The sequence below is a fragment of the Sceloporus occidentalis genome, unplaced genomic scaffold (genome assembly GCF_023333645.1).
Source record: "Sceloporus occidentalis isolate IW3139 unplaced genomic scaffold, rSceOcc1.0.p SCAF_99, whole genome shotgun sequence".
NCBI lineage: Eukaryota > Metazoa > Chordata > Lepidosauria > Squamata > Phrynosomatidae > Sceloporus > Sceloporus occidentalis.
The window spans coordinates 2,632,357-2,652,537 of NW_028317079.1; the positions used below are offsets into that span (position 1 = coordinate 2,632,357).

Below are 20,181 nucleotides of genomic sequence, written 5' to 3' on the forward strand. Positions count from 1 at the left end.
GGGAGGAGAGAAAGTCCAAAGCATACAGAGGGGAGCTGCGTTCCATAAGAGATTTGCATGCAAGGGTCAGAGCACATGGAATCGCTGGAGTGCAGGCAGGGAGCTTCAAGCTGGGGATTATTTAAAGCCCTGATCAACACCAAGAGGAATTCCATACTCAATTCACTAATCATTCTGCGTCGTTTCGTTTCCCCTCTCATTGCTGTTGGGATTTTTTCCATTCAGACTGTAAAAATGAAGATTCAGGAACCCCAGAACAATTCTGAAGCTAAACAGCAGAGAGGTCTGGAGGTCGATGCTGTGGAGGAGAGCTTCGTCCCGGAGGTGCCACGTCTGGACCTCACATCATTGTGTGATGATAACAACTGGGAAGGTAAGGACTTTTCAAAATTAGCTTTTCTTTATTTTGCAGGTCTGTCCTGGAAAGGCGTATGTGTACTGTGTTTATAGGATAAGTTTCCAGTTGTACACCACTTTAAAAAAACACTAGACTTAAGCTGGCGTATGGCTTAATCGCAGCCCATGTTTTAATACCTGTATAGCATGTCCCGGTTTCTCTGATGTCTGTAAGGGAGCTGTTTTTGTTATTCTTCCTACTGTGGATACTGAAAACTAACTGCAGTTAGCGCTGGTGCCTAGAACTAAAGTCTGATAGCCCAATGGAGCGGTGCTACGTTATGTAGACCCAATCCTCTAATTGACTTTATTTAGATGTTGGATCTCATCAGGTGTCTGTAAGTAGGCCACTACTCTCTAAGCTGCATTGCTTACTTCTGTTTGTACATTTTGTTACTTGAGCATCACTTGTAAATTCCAGTACAGGTAATGGGACCTAAGCATTCGGTGGTGAGAACATCGTTGTTAACTTTTATTTATATATCGCCGACAATTTACTCAGCACTTCCTACAATATATACAAAGGGTCTGGCAAACCGATACAATAGGTAAAGAGGGCCCTGCTTGCAAGCTTACACTCCGGAGGATATGACCTGGTGCCTGTCGTTGGATGTAGATATGAACTTGAAAATGTAAAAAAAAAAAATGCATGTAGTTCATGTTATACTTGCATCCGCCGTTCTCCAATAAATACAGTGTTTGAGATATAAGAATGCGTTCCTGTGAGTGAGGTTTGTGGAATTATTTAATATGGTTAGCTTTGGACACAGTGGCGTCTCCAGCTTTCATATTTAGGGGGGGCACATGGGGGGCCAGGGACCAAAGTAGGGGGGCCAATTATAAAACAGTATATATATATATAATATATATGCGTTGGACGTGTATTTTTAACTACATCATATGTACTTATCTCTTTGAAGTGATTGAAATATGATTTCAAAATAACAGCTGAACTGGCAGTTATTTTTCATTCTTTAATATTAGCCCCTGCTGCCAATATATATATATATATAAATATTAGACCCTGCTACCGATTATATAGAAATATTAAACCCTGCTGCGGATATATATTAATATTAGACCCTGCTGCCAATATATATAAATATTAAACCCTGCTGCCAATATATATATAAATATTAGCCCCTGCTGCCAAAACATATATAAATATTTGCCCCTGCTGCCAATATATATATAAATTTTTGCCCCTGCTGCCAATAAAAATATAAATATTTGCCCCTGCTGCCAATATATATATATATATATATATATATATATATATATATATATATATATATATATAATAAATATTAGACCCTGTTGCCAATATATTTTATAGTGAAAAAATTGGACCCTACCCAAGCATTTCCTTGGGCCCCGCTCAATGCTCCCTTGCATGCAATCACTCCCTCCGCTACCACACCAAAAAACCGTGACATTGAGAGGTCCCCTCCCCTGTAATCATCCCTTTGTCCCCTCATTTACTAAACCATACCGCTCTTTTACTTACACCCTGTAGTTCGGGTATAGATCAAATAAACAACACATGGAAACAGCACATGCAACTGAATAAGACAAAAAAAAAACCTTGTATTTGCAGGTATACATAAATAATGTATGGAAACATAGCATTGCAGGTATAAACCAACAGAACACATAAACCCAGCATTGCAGTTATAGATCAACTGGAAATCACATATAAACTCAGCACTGAAGGTATAGATCAAATAAAACAACACATGAAACAGTACTCCAGGTATTGATCAATTGAATAAGACATACAAATCCTATATTTGCAGGTAAACATAAATAATGAATGAAAACATAGCAGATACAGATCCACAGAATGACACAAAACCCAGCTTTGCAGGTATATATGAATTGGAATTCACATAAAAACTCTGCATTAAATGTATAGATAAAACCCCCTAAATTACAGGCATAGATCACTGGTCACACACCCCAAAGCCAACCCTGGTGTCCACATTGCCCACATAGAACCCGATCAGCACCAAGATAACATTAACAAATTACAGTCGAGAGTGAGCCAACTTTGTCCCCAAACAGCCCGCCCTGACACCCAAACACACACACCAGGACAGGCTCTGCCACACAGATACCAGGACAGGCTCTGCCACACCGACACCCAAACACACACACACACACCAGGACAGGCCCTGCCACACAGACACACACACCAGGACAGGCCCTGCCACACAGACAGCCAAACACACACACCAGAACAGGCCCTGCCACATCAACACCCACACACACACCAGGCCAGGCTCTGCCACACAGACAGCCAAACACACACACCGAAACACACACACACACACACACACACCAGGACAGGCTCTGCCACACTGACACCCACATCCAAAATGCTTTCCACACTGGTTTGCTGTTTGTTTGTTTTTCCCCCTTGCGTATTGATGCCCCAGCCAGCCTCCCTTTGGTTTTAATGTATTTCCCCCCCACACCCTTGTGTATTGCCCCTTGTGTATTGAGTTATGTGATGTCCCCCTTTGCATTGTTAATGACCCATGTATATTGAACCCAGCCACCCACCCCCCACCTTTTGTGTATTGATTTATGTGGTGCCACCACCATTTTGTATTTAATTGTTGTCCCAATGCAGCCCCCCCCTTTGAACATGGCTCCCCTTCCTCCTATTACCCCAACTTTTTATTTTTTTAAATACTTATGTTTTTGCCACATCCTTCACTGCTGCTGTCCTTCAACGTGCTCTTCTACCTGTCACGAGGAACTGTTCCGTGTGACTCCGCCCCCTTGAGTGGCCCATCACATTGATGTGACGTGCCGCTCATGGGGGCAGAGTCACACGGAACAGGACACTGGGCGGCACTGTGCAGGCACGCTGGCCGCTTAATGATTTTAAAGCGACCAGCGTGTCTTACCGCCGCTTAAGGACTCACAGCCACATCGGCTGCAATGGCATCTCGGTGTGCCGGCCAATTCGGCCGGCCCACCGCGGATGCTACGGGTATTAAAGACGGCCTTGGCGTGGCCGAATCGGCCACTTAAATGGGCCCCCTGCCCAGCCCACCCCTTCGTCTATTAAAAAAAAAAAAAAAAGATGGCGTTTCAATTGGGGGGGCACACGAGTGGGCACAGCATGCTGTAGGGGGGGCCATGGCCCCCTCTGGCCCCCCCTGCCGACGCCACTGTTTGGACATGAATCTTAGAATCTACTAATTTCCACAACCAGTGTTCTGCTGGCTCTGGTTGCGTAAGCGATTTGTCCCTTGAGAAGACACATCACCATCACTGGGTCCAAAATGTGTCAGGCTGATAAACATCTTGTTTCTTCCTGAGGTTAAGATACTCCTTAATGTTTTACTACGTGGAAACACAATGATTAGTCAGAGGTCAGGTAAAATGATTTTTAGCATACAGTTGCTGTCGTAATCCTTAGGCCGTGGCATCTTGTAGCCAGCACCTTCTATTGAATAGATTCTAAAGAGTCTGTAAAAGGTTAGTTCTGCAAACCCCCTGTTATGTTTATTTCTAATTTGTAACTGGAGCAGGTTTTGATCGTGCATTATTCATGTGAAATGTCAGAGGGACCTTTCTCATCTCAGCAGCCTTCCTCAAAGCGTCTCGTGCGTTACTCGTCTGTGCTGCCAGACACTAGAGATACGTTATCACAATATGCTGGGGGTGTTGGCGTTTGCTTGGTCTGTGTTCGTTGAGGGCTGTAAGTAAACGATCAAAGCAAAGCAGAACTTGACATATCCACAAGCCAGGTAGCCATGGCTCCTAGATTTCTAGATCTAGGGCCTAACTTTTTGTGTCATTTAATATTGATTGATCTTCTTGGGTGTACCTCTCATTCTGGTTTTTAACCAAAAAGCAAGCTGGCTTTTCAAGTTTATCTGTCTGGCTTTTAATATCTTTACAAATTGGTCCAGACCTGCAGTAGGTGACCTTTTTTCTTCTGTGTTACACTGAAGAGGACCATCCTCCCAGATTGTGTGAGTGGGCTATCCTGGACAGCTGGCTTATTGGTGCAGTGGGACTTTCTCTTATATTTGCTACTTAGTGGTTTGGTTCAGAGAAGAGGCAGTAAACCCCCAACAGCACATATTTTTCTGCAAACCTTATCAAAGACCCATATTTAGCTAAAATAATACTTGTAAATGTAATGCAAGAAAGGAGCGACAGATGGCTTGTCGACATCTGCTGCATTGTACAGTTTCATGTTTCTCCTTTTTATTTTTTAACACGTACAATGCTGGAGGATTTTACGTTGGAAATCCTTGCACACTCCTTTGGAACTTGAATGGCCAAGAGGTCTTGTAGGTCTGATTGATCCTGATGTATTGTACAACATAACATGTTTCTCACCATTCGGTATCACATCTTTGTTGTGGTCTTTAAGTTGAGAAAAAAATATTTAACAGCAGAAGCTACTATCCAAAATCTGCTCTAAATCTCAGTAATGTAATAAAGAAAATGTCCGCGTTCTCTACACCGTGTAATATGTCTAGCGCTGGAAATTTCCACGCATGAAGGGATTAGCATTATGTGTTTGTTTCTCATTGTTTTCCTCGTCTGTGGCGCTTTGAGTTGTCTCGGTAACCCAATACTCTTGGGACATGTGCGTTTGAACCTCCCAGACAATGTTCTACTGTTCGTACCTCCTGACAACCCTCAGGTTTAAAACCCAATGTAATTCTTTTCTGAAATGGCAAGATTAGGTGACAAAAAAAATGATAGCAGTGTACACAAGACCCCATAAATGACATTTTTCTAACCCTGATCTTCTGCCCTTTTTCAAATGTACGTTGAACTAGAAAGTAAGTTTGTGGCTAGGGACGGCACCTCTGCGCAGCCAAGGTTAGCCACGGGGCTTTCAAAATAAATGTTTTGTACATGAAATGAAAGTTTTGTTTTTGAGATTCCTGCCTGTAAAGATTGTTATAATACCGAATCAGAAACAGTTCAACAGCCTTGCGCTATAAGTCTATGTTGAAAGGGTTTTCATCACGCTGTCATCTAATAAGATTTCATCTTCTGTTTTTATTATTATTATTTTTTATGTCGTTTTTGGCCAGACAAGTCGTCTGGTGCTCCTTTCACATCCCAGCCTGCTAACGTCCTTGATGTATTGAAAAAACAAAGACTGCTGTCATCTTTCTTTTGAGTTCGGGCTTAAGGATATATCTTAATACCTAATGATGTTCTGTCACAGAAGCACACATGTTCCAGGCATTGTAGTGTGGTTATTTGTGTATATCTATATGTGAGTCTGCCTGTATGTTGTCAGTATAGACTTTTTTTTGATTCAGAGACAAAATTCAGTGTTTTTCACTCTAGTTTTCGCTCTTACACTCTCAATGTCTCTGGCAAGTGCTCCCATGTCTCCACTTCTCGATGGAGCTCCTCTTCTTCTTCTTCTGGCCTGGTGTAGTACTTCTGCAGCAGGACGGAGTCTCTCCTCCATTCCTCTAATCAGGGGAAGGTGTGCTCCAAGACTCTGCTTTGATGCGGACCTACTACACCAGGGTGGAATAAAGCTGTGGAGAGCCGGGGCAACCAGAGGAGACAGAAGAAACCAAGAACAAGTCGCAGAGTTTGAGCTAATGAGAGAAAAAACGCAATGAACACTTGGAGCTCTCTGCTTTCTTTTCATTTGTCTCCTTGGGGCCGCTCCTTGCTTTTGAACATTCGTACGAATTGACTATTTTTACAAAATTTGTACGAATCTGAATGCACACATCTAATATATATTGAAGGAATAGCCGGGCCACCCTTTAATTACACAAGGCTTTACTACAATGTAACATAATTTATTTAGTAACGAGCAGTTTCTGTGGCCTTTGATTAGATACATATCTACAGTGTTAGGACTTCTGTCTAGCACGTATTGCAAGCCTTTCTTTAATGCTGAATTCTGGTGATTTTAGAAAATAGTATACCAAAAGAAAGCAGGCGTAGCATGTTGAGAACTTTGCTGCACATGTGAAGGGAACTTGTTTGTCGTAGCCTGCAAGCTGCTGAGTAATCCTGCTGTGCTAAGCAGTACCGTACAAATCAGCTTAGGTACGATGCGGACGTCGTATGAATCTGGGGCAAGTTGTGGACGGTTGTTGGCAGATGCTTGGCGCAATGGCAGTACGGGTAAAGGAACTCGTATTTAGGATTTCAGCGCAATTTGGTGGGAAAAGCAGCAAGTTCAGCTTCTACGCTCGCCGTGTGATCTGCTTGGAGGAGCTGCTCTGTTGCTTTGCAGTGTCCTATGGAAATTTATATCCAAGTTCACATCAGTGTGTCTCTCAGCTGGCCACACTGCCACCAATATATACAGCATACAACAGTGTACATGACAACACATTTCTATATTCTTTTAACATGTGTTTATTAATTTAAAAAGGCAAGGACACGGTTATCTACATATTTACTTATTTTCAGAACCAGTTCCTGCTCAGACCTCATGGGATCGGGACCCTGCAGACCCCGATGAGGCCCGTCTGTCTCCTCAAGCAGGACGTCTTATCCGCCAGCTTCTGGAAGCAGACAGTGACCCTATGCTGTCTCCTCGTTTTTATGCCTATGGGCATAGCCAGCAGTTCCTGGATGACACTGAGGTTCCTCCTTCACCTCCAAACTCCCATTCATTCGTGAGGTACTACTTTTTGCATAACTAAATGCATCCTAATAGAATGATACTGAGCTGACCAAACGGAGAATATATCTTTCACCCCTTGTGTTCACCACAGTCGGAGACGCAGTTCCTCGCTGGGATCGCATGAAGACGATAGAGATGAAGATCTGACGCCGGCACAACTCACTCGCAAGATCCAGAGCCTCAAGAAAAAAATACGCAAGTTTGAAGAAAAATTTGAGGAAGACAGAAAATACAGGGTAGGATATTTATTTTGTCCCCTCTTGTTTTGTTGCTGCATCTTTTTAAAGTATATGGCGAGTGAAACCTTTCTAAATTACCATAGACTAGTGACATTTTAGGGTACTGTGGGTACAATATGTGCCGTTACACGCTATAACTTTGTGAATCTAAAGAAAATATTTTTTTTTACTGTTACAAGTGCTGTTGTTGACACAAAGCATACAATTACTTTGTTCCTTTTTACTGTTTCTCAAACCTAGTATTATTAAACGCCCACCTTTGTCTATTGTTTTGTACAAACGTCAACACTGAATAGAAAGCTAAAATAATGTCTTGCATCGCTGCGCTTTCTCTTCAGGTTTTCATTTGCATAATTGCGTGATTATATCCGCGGCATATTAGAGATGACAATCCCATGTCCTTGACATTGGTTTACACATAACATTAGCCTCAGCGGGGTGTATTCACTAAAGGTAGTGTTGACAGCAGAGTTTTGCACGAGGGCTGTGATTTCAGCTCCTTCGCTTGCGCTTGTCAGGCCCTCCTATGATGTGTAGTTAAATCCTGTGAGATTTCTTCAAAGCCTCCTCACCCATTGAGTTATGCATTATACAGGGCCAGCTCAGCCGTTCATGTTAGCGAAACGTGTCACTGTTGGACCTTCACATTTTATATTGAATGGAGGAAGGTGAAACCAAAATTATCCCTTTAGGGCATAAACACAGTTTCTAGATTTTTCACTTTGACTTCAGGTTCCATACTGATCACTTTTAACCGGTTTCTCTTATCTTTAGCCTTCTCATCGCGACAAAGCTACCAACCCAGAGGTCCTAAAGTGGATGAATGAGCTGGCAAAGTTCCGTAAACAGCTAAAAGGTATTGCACAGCTTCTACTCACCCGCTCATTGCATGTCTACTGAAGTTTCACCGTCGCATTTGGTTAAGATGTTCTAGGCTTGTAAACGGGTTTGTGGCAGTGTTGGCATGTGCTTGCTCGTAGGTGTCGTAACCACTCTGCATCTTAAATAAGGTAGCCCTTTACATTGAAAAGGTGCATCCCATAGGGCACCAATGTATTTTCCTCCCTTATCCCTAGTACAAAGGTGACATGGATTCATGCAGAAAGATCTTCATTCTATTTGTCCGATAAACATCAACATACAACTCAATTCAGCAATATATCCTCTATTCTACCCATGTTTATCTACAGAAAATATTTGTATCTTTTGGAAGATGAAGAAAAGTTCTAGATGTTTTGAAAAGGAATTACTTTTTGACAATGAAATATTAAAGAAAACCCCTAATGGTACTGGTTACATATTTATTTGCCTTGTTGTAACAATTTTGTTTTGTAACCTTTTCCAGTTATATAATGAATATATTTAAAATTAAGTGCTTTTCTACTCAGAGTCCAAATTAAAGATCTCAGAAGAAGACCTGGTTCCTCAAGTGCGCCAGAGGAGCAACACCCTGCCCAAAAGCTTTGGCTCCCAACTCGACCGGGAGGAAGAAAGGAAGCAAGAAGTTGCAGAGAAAATAACCAAGCCTTCAATAGAAACCACATTGGAGTCTATCCAGAAGAAGCTTGAGGAGAAACGAGCAGAGGTGAATCGACCCGATGATGTCAAGGTAGCTACTTGTTACTTTTGGCTTAGTAAGCAAATAGTGGAGTCTGACCATATAGATAATATATTAGTATGTTCACGCAATACTAAACCACCATGAATGAAAAATAATATAAAAAAATACATATAAACTCTCCCAACATATTGCAGCAACCTCCAGTAGTTAAAGACGATAATGGGGTGCGAACACGTGGAGAAAGTGTACAACCAAAAAAGCGTACTAAAGCTTGAAAAGTGAGCAGTATATAAGGGAATGGATGATAATCTTCGTTCAGGCTCATAACGGTTTAAAACAATGTACTTCCACGATTCTGATAAGACAGGTGGAGACTCATGGCACATGCAAGATTGTTTCATCAGAAAATTGCAAAGGTCTAAGATCATTTTTATTCGTCCATTTTTGTTTTCTTCCCTTTTATTCAAGCTGCACGCGTCTGAGATTTTTACAACCATGTATTTTAAAGATTTTCTATTGTTATTATAGGGGCTTATTTATATAGTATAGATATCTATGTATATATATTTTAGTCAAAATGAATTTTATTTATGATTATAGATTTAACCGTGCATTATACAGGGCCAGCTAAACTCCAGCGGCATAAGCTCACTGGGGTTTACGCTTCATAATGAACCGATTTGTTTAAGCCAAAATTCTCCTGACGACTGAGGGGAGCATAGATGTTCTGATGCAAAAAAAGTTGTAAACGTCGTCAGGCAGCGACATTGCTCCAAACTCTAGAGCTTGTGAAGAAGTATATTGAATTAGTATGTTAAATCATCCGGGATGCTTTCCATTATCAAAGTACCTTCGTGACATGATCTGTTAATTGAAAACCTCTGCCTTTTGCCTGTAGGACATGACCAGAGATCAAATTGCATCAGAGAAAGTGTCCCTTCAGAAAGCTTTGCTTTTTTATGAAAGTGTCCATGGCAGGCCAGTAAGTATTTCTCCTGGCTTCTCCTGTTTCCTATGTTTATAGATGTTTTTTTGTGCAGTAACAGTTTGCAGTAATGCCTGTGCTTGCCCGCCTCTCCCTCCAGTTTGCAGCATCTTTGGCATCACATTAGTCTTCCTCTCACACTGAAGATGGCCGCAGTCTCTGATCCTTAATTATAGTATACTGTGCCCATACATATGTATTTGGGGAGGGGGGAGTAACTGAAGGAGGTTCATTTTTTTTATTTAAAGCATTAAACTTTGTTATAACCAGGTATAAGGGTCCTTCTCGGTTATGCCTGTGATTCTCTAACACCGTGCGTAAAGATTTTTTCTGACTGTGCCATTAACGTACACTTATCGTAATTAGGACCGTGCTGAAGCGTGGCGCGTAACCTCTTCTGTTAATTAGGTGTTTTTAACAAGTCGTAGTAAAAGGAAGCCAGTTTCACTGCAGGGTTCAGTCAATTCTTTTTAATTAAATCGGCAGGAAAAAAAAAATGGTTTTTTTCCCCCTTTTTTTTCTTGGCACTAGTCCTTTATGGAAAAGTACTGATTTTGAGAATATAATTTATTAAAAGCGGCCATGCCAAAAATAAAGTCTGAGGCCAAAGAGCAGAACAGCATGTAAGCCTATTAGTTTTGGAATCTATTATGCGGTACAAGCTTGTACGTGCTGCTGTAGAATACATTAGCTGGAGATGATTATGTAATCTTTACAGATCATCCTTTGCATTGTATCGGGGAGATTATGTTTTTTCCCACTTTTATTCGTTGTGGGAGCTTGAAAAGACATTGCGAAAGTCCAGAATTTCAGGACGCTCTAATGTATCCGTATAGGAAAATAACCTGCTTTGATTGCATGGTATTTCAATCAAACCTCAAGGTCTGCCTGGGTTTGTACTGCTCAGAGCACCTATTATTTATACGGTGTTAATGAGCTTTTTAATACTCATGGGCTTTATAATTAGATTTTTTTTTTCTATTTATTATGTATACTTTTTTTTTTTAAACTGGATTATAGTGAAACTGCTTCTTGTTAGGAGGCTACTGACAATGTCAGGTTTTGACAACAACCGTTTCCCTTTATGGTCCAGATAGTTGAAATGACATGCCGGCATCAGTCCCTAAGTAGAAACCAGGTTCATTCCTGTGAACGAGTGCTATCATTTTTTATGAATCTTTGTAACTTCTTCTAAAACATAAGTGCCATAGCAGCATTTAAAACATGTTAAATTTAGGTAAGGAAAAAATTATATATATATATATTAAGCCAGTATCACAACCTCATGCTGACGAGTCCCATGAATGACAAAACAGCTGTCCATGAGTGGTGATCTGGATATTGCACCACTTACCCGAGCTTTGTCTAAAGGCTGTATTGTACAACGGGCAATTACTTTCAAGGGTTCCATGTAGAGCCCTGCGCGGGACTGCTTTTTTAATCCCGCTCCCGCTGTTTTTAATCCCGCTCCAGCAATGTGGGTGTTCCGCTCCCGCCACATTTGTGGCCAATCACGCCCGCCTCCTTACCTGATTTCCCGCGCAGTCCCGCAAGTTGTTCCCTCACAGCGTCTCTTCTCTTGCTCCGCCCAGGAACAAGGCGGAGTCGCAGGAAGTGACGTCACATCACGTGACTCCGCCTTGTTCCTGGGCGGAGCAAGATAGGAGACACTGTTATGGAGCAGCGAGAAGACTGCGCGGGATTACCGGGACCCGCAGGTACAGTGCCTGACCGCCCGCAGCCCCAGCAAGACCGCCCGCACCCGCAGGTACAGTGCCTGACCGCCCGCAGCCCCAGCAAGACCGCCCGCACCCGCAAGTTTTTTGGCGGGACCCGCCTCCCAATGCAGTCCTCTAGTTCCATGTATAAAGATGATAATTGTTAACCTTATTTGCATGCGCCTACCCAGAATCCCTTGTGGTTGTAGCAGCACCATGAGATTTCTGAGGGAAAAACAAGCCTTCTGGCTTGTCTGGTGTCTGTAGATGAGTGTTTAATAATACTTCTACTACTCCACATATATATATATATATATATATATATATATATATATATATATATATATATATATATATATATATATATATATATATATATATATATATATATATTTATTTATTTATTTATTTATTTATTTATTTTTTGGTAGCTCATCTAGATGTGGGTGTTAAACAAAATAAAATTTAATCTGCCCAACCTTTGTGTTTTTTTGAGAGAGACCGTTTGCCAACAGTATGCATGACTATAAACTTTGTCAATTGTCTTTGATGTGGTTACTTGACATTACACGGTTTCCTTCACTAATAATCATGGTTGGCCGGGAACGCTGGCAGCCTAGCGACCGGCAGCTAGCTGCCTTGAACTACAGAATTCAGCAGTGTTTTTGTTTTATTATGTATCCTTCTGCTGGGGTCTGGTTCCCGTGGAGTGTTTCTGCTATTTACACCTTTGAAGTTGCGCAAAATTGCCTTTGTTGAAGATGTGACAGTAGATGTTTCCTAAAACAATCACTCCTGCTAATCCTCCGTTGTGTATTTGGCCTACAGGTAACTAAGAACGAGAGGCAGCTAATGAAACCACTGTATGACCGATACAGACTGTTCAAGCAGATTCTCTATCGAGCAAACACCATCCCAGTCATTGTAAGTTGCAAGTTCTTTTCTGCTATCTTAACCCTTTCCTGCTGTGTGCAGCAGAATTTATTTTTTTTCTTCATTTTAAATGGAAAAATTTAATCTCGAGTATTATGAAAAGGTGACCACGTTAAAATTACCATGTGTGTTCTTCTGTTCAAAAATTATCTTTTTTCCCCCCAACAGAATCGTGATTACATATTAGTTATGTGTTCTGTATGTGTGTGCATATTTGCTCATGTGTTGCACTTTGTATGCCCCTGGTTCTTTGTCACATGCTTTGTCTTCACATATATTCCTGTTTTTTACTGTCTATTCTTGCTTCTCCTCTCACTTTCTTTGTGTGTTTTTCTCTAGACAGAGACCTTCCTTACTCAAAAGAGAGATGGACATAGCTCAGTTTGTTCCTAGCGGGTGGGTTATGGCTCTGTCTGTGCCAGCATAACAAATGCCCGCTTCCCACTGTTGCTGCAATGTTATTAAAATGCAGTTACACGGGCCTCCCTTAAAAGCTACGTACCTTTTTTAAGTGTCCGTGTCAAATCCACTGTCAAATACAGGGATTGTATGCTTATAGATAAGCCTCTTGTTTAGAGTGCTTACCGAACGCAAAAAAAGTCTACTGTGATTGTGCTGCGTGGGAATTAGATACTAGATATGAAATGCTGTGTTCTTTCCGTTTGTACGCTACAGACGTGTTCTTTAGCAGAAACGCTAGCTCTTCACGGTTGGCAACTAAGCAGAATTGTCCTATTCCCTTAACATATTTGGTTAAATACCGGCTGCATTTACTGTTTTGAGGACATTCAGGCACTGGACTTTTCAGCGTTTTAACCCTGAATTTCGGTTGTCCATTATCATTCTGATCGGCTTCTTATTTACCCCTTTCCAATGATTTCCTCCTTTCTCCACGTGTGTTTACACACATATACTTACACTCACACAAGCTGTTTCCCTTTCATTCTACGATTGTGTGGCCAACCTATTTAGCATTCAAATGGTAAATATAGTGCAAAGTGTTCAAGTGTCTGGGTTTTGCCACCACATCACATGTGATCCATCTAAAAAGATTTGTAGCGTCCATATATAGGAATTAAATATATTTCTATATATATATATTTATTTTGGTTCTGGCCTTTTCCATCCTAATATGAACCGGCGAGGTTTATATGAACTCACTTGTAAAATGCAGTTCTACATATTATGGCCCACCTGCTCCCACGTATGATGTTGAAGTGTTCCGTAGAAGATTCACATATTCGTTTGGATCTAAACTGCCAAAGAGTGTGAATGGACATATGTTCATTTCAGTGCAGCCTTCCTTCCTGATTCCAAATCCATTCACTGGCCTGACTTGCACCAATATAGGTAATATAGCTTCCAAAACCCGCCCCCCACCCCCCAGTGAACATGGTAACCACGAGAAAAGCCTTTGCCGTTGAGAATGGTAGGATATAGGAGACTAAAGAGCAGGGCCGGAATTATTGAATTCTTTCAAATGCCTCTTTAGAAATGAGTCTAGCTGAGTCTGGCTTTATGAACGAATGCTAAATTGCTTTCGTTCCCCTGTCTCGTGATAGTCTCTGTAATTTTGAACAACATGTTAATAACTTAAAACCTAAATTGTGTATCAACTGTGATGTTCTGACAATATACCTCCAGCAGCAAGAGTCCCCAGTATTGAAACCTAATGTCCCATTGGTAGGAGTTGGGAGCCTTCAATGCAACCCAAGTAAAAGCAAGCCTAGATTACCTCATCCGTGCTTAATGCATAGTTTACTCAAATGGTTTATGCATACATGTTTTTTTCTTTAATATAGGGGCTGAATCCTCTCTGCTGTACATCTAAGCAAAACATACAATCCAATTGCCAAGTCCTTTTTTAATGTATGTGATAGCCATAAGCATTTTTGTCCTTCACTTCTGGACCATACAGGACCAGGAGAATTTATGATTGTGGAGCTGGAGTAATTACTGAATGCAGGCCAGCAAGGCACCGAGTGTCAATATCCCACCCCCATTAATGTTACATTGTACAGCAGAAGGGTTTTTCCCCATATTCATAGTGCTAGCTCAACAGTAAGTACAATGAAGTCATTCACTGGCGGGGTTTATTTCAACCCAGAACCTGGAAACCCTCCTAAGTAGGGATTTTCAAATTACGTAGGTAAATATAAATATTGTGCACTTAACGGTAGGTTTGCTTTAGCAGGATGTGTAACCAGTCATAATGTTGATGGCTATTTCCATGTTGCTCCCACAAACAAGGAGTTTTAGATGACTGATATTTTCTTAGTAGGCCACCATGTTCATAGAGAAAAATGCAGCCATGCAAGCTTTAAAGACCTCAAGAAGTCCTCAAGATGACCTCTTATGTTAACTTTATAGCTAAAGGAAATATTTAATGTCCTGATAACACTGAACATGGTAACCCACTAAATTAGATATCATAAATATCTAAAGACACTTAAGTTCCAGTCAAACAATGCCATATTATACTAGACAGTGATACTTAAACTGTGCTCCTGAGGCTTGGAATTGCTCTACCATTGAGTTATTCCAGTGCTGTTTTAACAGCATAGGATCAGTAGTCTCTAACATAAACTGGGAATGTTTTAATAGAGAGGGATTCATGGTGTAACATACTTGTTAACACTCATCACAGGGATCCCCCTCCAGCAAGAGGAGAAGCCCTTTGCTGCAGCCAATAATCGAGGGTGAAACAGCATCCTTCTTCAAGGAGGTAAAGATGAACAGCTGATAAATACAATATATGCTAAATCTGCATCAAAACCCCACCAATCGGTCAACCCCCTTTTACTGATTGTGTTCTTGTAATCGGTGCATTGATTCCTTGCAGTGCTTTTTCTAAAAATCAGTAGCTGCTTCAACAGCTCTTTGCAATCCTCCATAAGTTACCCATCATCTTGAATGTGTTGGCTTTTTATGTTGAAGAGATCTCTATGACCTCTGCAGCTTGTTTTCTTCCATTCACCCTGTGTTTTATCTTTGCTTTCCTCTCTTCCTTTTTATGATCTTATTACATCTCATAAGGAATGTCTTACACCCCCCAGCATGAAACGTTTGGTAGCTCTGGCGAGTCGTTCTCCTGAAATGATTAAGTCTTTTGGGATTAAACCTAGTTTCCTTTTTAGAAGGACTCCGTATCTCTGTACTCATCCTGCCTCTGAGTCTCTGTGTACTTGAATAATGTAATTTTTTTATATATGTACCTTCATGAAACATTGCTTCATACAAAATACTTATTCCATTAGATGCATTAACCACTTTTCAAAATAGTATTTGAAATATGGCATTAAAAAAAAATATATATTTTATATTATATATATAATAATATAGCCACAGGAGTCAGTAATGTAATAAATATTCGTCTATAGCGCCATTGTTACTATAAGCCGTATCCTTTTGAATTATATATAAATTAAGCAATGTTCTATGAAAGTGACAGATTCGCCATAAGGACATTTTTTTTCACCGCAGGTAAGGCGATAAATCAGTTAATCTGCCTCGAACGACCCACTCGTGGGATGCCATAATGTCTCGCCTGTTGTAAACCTTTCATGAGCCTAACCATTTTTGAAGCTCTAATGGCACCATTGGTTGACTTTGCAACAGAAGAACAGATTGACTTGACTTGTAGCATCAGGGAATCTCCACAGAGCTATGAGCTTTTCACAGGCTCTCCGCATTGACAGCTATTCTCCACGTTGACAGCAATGCTGACCACCTGATCTTTGGTATTACGTCTTAAAAAAAAAAAAATAAATAAACTGCATCAGATACTACAGTAAATGAGTGGGGGTTTTTTACATGCAAGCTTATTCAATAATTTGCATATCAAAGCAAAAATCTACTGCTACTCAGAGGTTTTGTAGCATTGGTTTTAGGGCTTTCTTAGGATAAACCATACAACGTATCTGTTTTCTCAAGCACCCCCATGGATTATTTTTTTGAACTTGTTGACCAAAATAAATCATAACTTTCCCCATTTTGGCATGTAAGGAATCAGACTGTTACTAACTGTGCTGGTTGTGTTTGGGTGAACTGTACTAATTTGTTAAAATGGGTTTCTTTTATTTCCTCTTGCTTTCCCCCAAAGATTTTTGCATTGCCGTGCCTGATCGCCTTTGCCGCATTTGTGGGGTGGGGAACTAAATGTTTTTCTTCTTTTCTGAATGTGCAGGAAGAAGAAGAAGGATCAGACGAAGACAGCAATGCGAACACAGACTTTGCCGTTACTATGAAGCCAGGGTTCACTGTAAAGAGTTTTTTAGACCAGCTAGAGGAGGACGCAGATGGCTTTGTATCACCGGTGGATGACAAGACCCCATCGAAGAGCAGCCAAGACCTTGGGCTTGGAAACCTTCATTCTGCATCAGTGTATGTACAGTTCTACTTAAACATCTATAGTTTTATTTCCATACCTGGTCATCGTTTTTTTCCATGAAAGTCTGTGTGTCATGTATATTGACATGTATCTCTTGTGTGGCTTTAGGTCTGAGCTTCTTGAACAACTGCAGGAAGCAAAGGAAGAGAAAAAGAGGATAAGGAAAAAACTCAGAGATTTTGAGGATAATTTTTTTAGGCAAAACGGAAGGTAAGTTATTCATTTATGCAGCAAAATGTCTTTCTTTTTGAGTTGTTTTTGCGTGATCAGAAGTCAACATTTATCTGAGGTTTCTATCAAGTATGCATCTTTCTCTGCTCTATTTGCTCTTCAGACATCAAATCCTGCATCACCATTGTGCTCCAAGATTATCTTGTCACAGTCTGTTATGTCTGGGTTTTTTTGGCCTTTATGCCTATACAATGATGTAATAGCTGGATTTTGAAAAAGGTGGGAAAAAAACTAATCATCTATCATAGTGGATATGGTTATATAGTAGTAGATAGTATGTATAGTTTGGCAAATTGAGACAGTTTCTCAGGTGATCTTTATACTTTAACTTGTTTATGTTAAAATTGACCAAATCTATCTTAACCCCTTAAGGACCGGGCTCATTTTTCGTTTTGTACCCTGTGGGACCGAGGCTGTTTTGACACTTTTGTGGTGCTTGTGTTCAGCTGTAATTTTCTCCTCACCCATTTAGTGTACCCACATAAGTTATATATTGTTTTTTTCAGGACAAGATGGGCTTTCTTCAGATACCATTATTTTGATCGTATCATCTTATTTACTATAAAAAAAATAAAAAAAACATGGTGAAAAATTGAAAAAAAAACATTTTATGACTTTTATTTGAAAAATCTTTTACTCACCTAAAAAAGCAAGTAAAAAAACTAGCTAAATAGATTCTACTACTTGTCCTGAGTTTAGAAATACCCAATGTTTTTATGTTTTTTTGCTGTTTTTTGTAAGTTATAGGGCAATAAGTACAAGCAGCGTTTTATGATTTCCAAATCTTTTTTAACAAATCTGGTCAGTCTGCCTCCATCTCCTCTTTGGAACATCTTTGAAGCCGGTTAACTCAATTTAACCCATTCAAACCATATATTTTTGAAAACTAGACACCCCAGGGTATTCCAAATGCTGTTATTTTAACCCTTTCCATGCACCAATTATACAACTACACTTTGTCAAACTTTGTAATAGTAATTTTTTTTATTTTTTTTTCCACACAAATTGTACTTTAGTTATAGATATACAGGTGCTGGTGTATGTCACTGTCAAACAACACCCCAATGTGTGTTCAGCAACATCTCCTGAGTACAGCGATACCCCACATGCATGGGTTTGTCAGATTGTTTGGCTGGTAAAAGGCTACTTTTGGGGCATGCGTAATTCATTTGGTCATTGTGCCTCCCTCTCCTCTTTGGAATATCTTTGAAGCCGGTTAACTCAATTTAACCCATTCAAACCATATATTTTTGAAAACTAGACACCCCAGGGTATTCCAAATGCTGTTATTTTAACCCTTTCCATGCACCAATTATAGAACTACACTTTGTCAAACTTTGTAATAGTAATTTTTTATTTTATTTTTTCACACAAATTGTACTTTAGTTATAGATATACAGGTCCTGGTATATGCCACTGTCAAACAACACGCCAATGTGTGTTCAGGAACATCTCCTGAGTGCAGTGATACCCGACATGCATGGGTTTGTCGGGTTGTTTCAGATTTAAAATGCCACATTTGGGAAGTGCGCTTTTTTTCTCCATTTTGGTCAGTCTGTACCTATGCCCTATATTTGAGCTAGGCCACTCCAATTTACCCCATCAGCCATTTTTTTTATATATTAGACACCCCTTGGGTATTTGAAGTGCTTTTATTTTAACTCTTTGTTGAGATTTTTGAGAATTTTTAGCACTTGCTCAAAATAATAAACTTTATTTTTTAATTTAATTTTATTTTTTTAATACTTTTTTTATATTTTTTTTTACACATTTTGCTGGTACTGGATGGTTCATCTAGTGACATCACTGCATAATTATTTTTAAATGTTAGCACATTTTTTTTTAATTTTTTTTTCCATTTTTTATTTATTTTTATTTTTTTTGAATATTTTACTAATCACATAGTGATTAGAAAGCTGGGCTCCATTGACTTGCATGGTTGAATGCAGTACCTGTATTCAACCAGCAAGTGGAGCCAGTTCTCTAGAGGGTCTGGAGACCCTCTAGCGAACTTTTTCGTCTTTATTGTTTTATTTCCCGGGCCGCCGCCATCTTGCTTGATGGCGAAGATCACCGGCAGCGGCGGCTGTGACCGCTCTCCGGAGCGGTAACAGCCCACCCAGAGGTAAGTGTTTGGTGTCGCTGGATGCCTCCTGATCGAGGCATTCCAGCGACACCATTTAAGTTTAGGAGGCGATCGTTGATCGCCTCCTAAACGCTTTTAAAACGGGCGTCCGCCGCCATACAATGTATGGCGGCTGTTGACGCCCCGGGGAGGGGCCAGACATGGCCCCCGATGCCGATCTCGGCCTTGCTGAATGCCTCGACATCGAGGCATTGCAGCAAGGCCGTTTAAGCAAAGAAAGTGATCCTTGATCACTTTCTAAGCTTATTTAATTTTTTGACGGTTCAGGACCGTCAAAGGTCATTTAGTGACCTTCTTGTTATGACGGTCCTGAACCGGCAAAGGTCGCGAAGGGGTTAAAGGGTGTTTGATCTAGGTAATTGGGGTATGTGAGGTGTTTGGTTTTGTTTTGCTCTAACTCTGCTCATTTTTATCTCCACCAGAAATGTTCAGAAAGAAGACCGAACACCCATGGCTGAAGAATATAGTGAGTACAAGCACATGAGAGCAAAGATTCGACTACTAGAGGTTCTAATCACCAAAAGAGGCACTTCACAGCCAGTGTAATGGCGGGAAACATTTTTTTCAGAACTGGAACAGCTTGTATCCTAAGATTAAACTACACTAAGCCGGTTGGGAAGGTTTGCCAACTGAAACTAAAGCTACATCCTCAAAGTGATGGTTGCTTCAGACTTTTAAAGTGCCCCAACGGTACTGGATGCTCTCGTGAGCAGAAATGGTCTTCTTTTCTTCAGGAGGAGGATGCCTATTCCTGCTTACTGGACAATGGGATTGGAAGGCAGTTTATTTTAAACCAGCATCAAGGTACGCTCCAAACCCGAGGTATGACTGCAGTACAAGACGTGTACGTTCGGAGCCACCTAAATACTACTAAACACTAACCTGAACATGGGGGATGGTATGTCCTGGAAGGACTACTGGTTACAATACCAT

At 40.5% G+C, this 20,181-nt stretch overlaps 1 protein-coding gene across 1 annotated transcript in view; it reads left to right on the top strand.

Moving 5' to 3' along the window:
• LOC149284105 (protein FAM13A-like) overlaps positions 1-19,794 on the top strand; it is a 77,980-nt gene extending 58,186 nt beyond the window's left edge. The window contains exons 15-25 of the mRNA XM_089497153.1: positions 226-373; positions 6,829-7,042; positions 7,137-7,281; positions 8,059-8,140; positions 8,673-8,893; positions 9,744-9,827; positions 12,377-12,472; positions 15,129-15,210; positions 16,666-16,864; positions 16,980-17,081; positions 19,671-19,794. Coding sequence (XP_089353279.1) covers positions 226-373; positions 6,829-7,042; positions 7,137-7,281; positions 8,059-8,140; positions 8,673-8,893; positions 9,744-9,827; positions 12,377-12,472; positions 15,129-15,210; positions 16,666-16,864; positions 16,980-17,081; positions 19,671-19,794 — 1,497 coding nt within the window. The remainder of the gene's footprint in view (positions 1-225; positions 374-6,828; positions 7,043-7,136; positions 7,282-8,058; positions 8,141-8,672; positions 8,894-9,743; positions 9,828-12,376; positions 12,473-15,128; positions 15,211-16,665; positions 16,865-16,979; positions 17,082-19,670) is intronic.
• Positions 19,795-20,181: the final 387 nt, after the last annotated feature.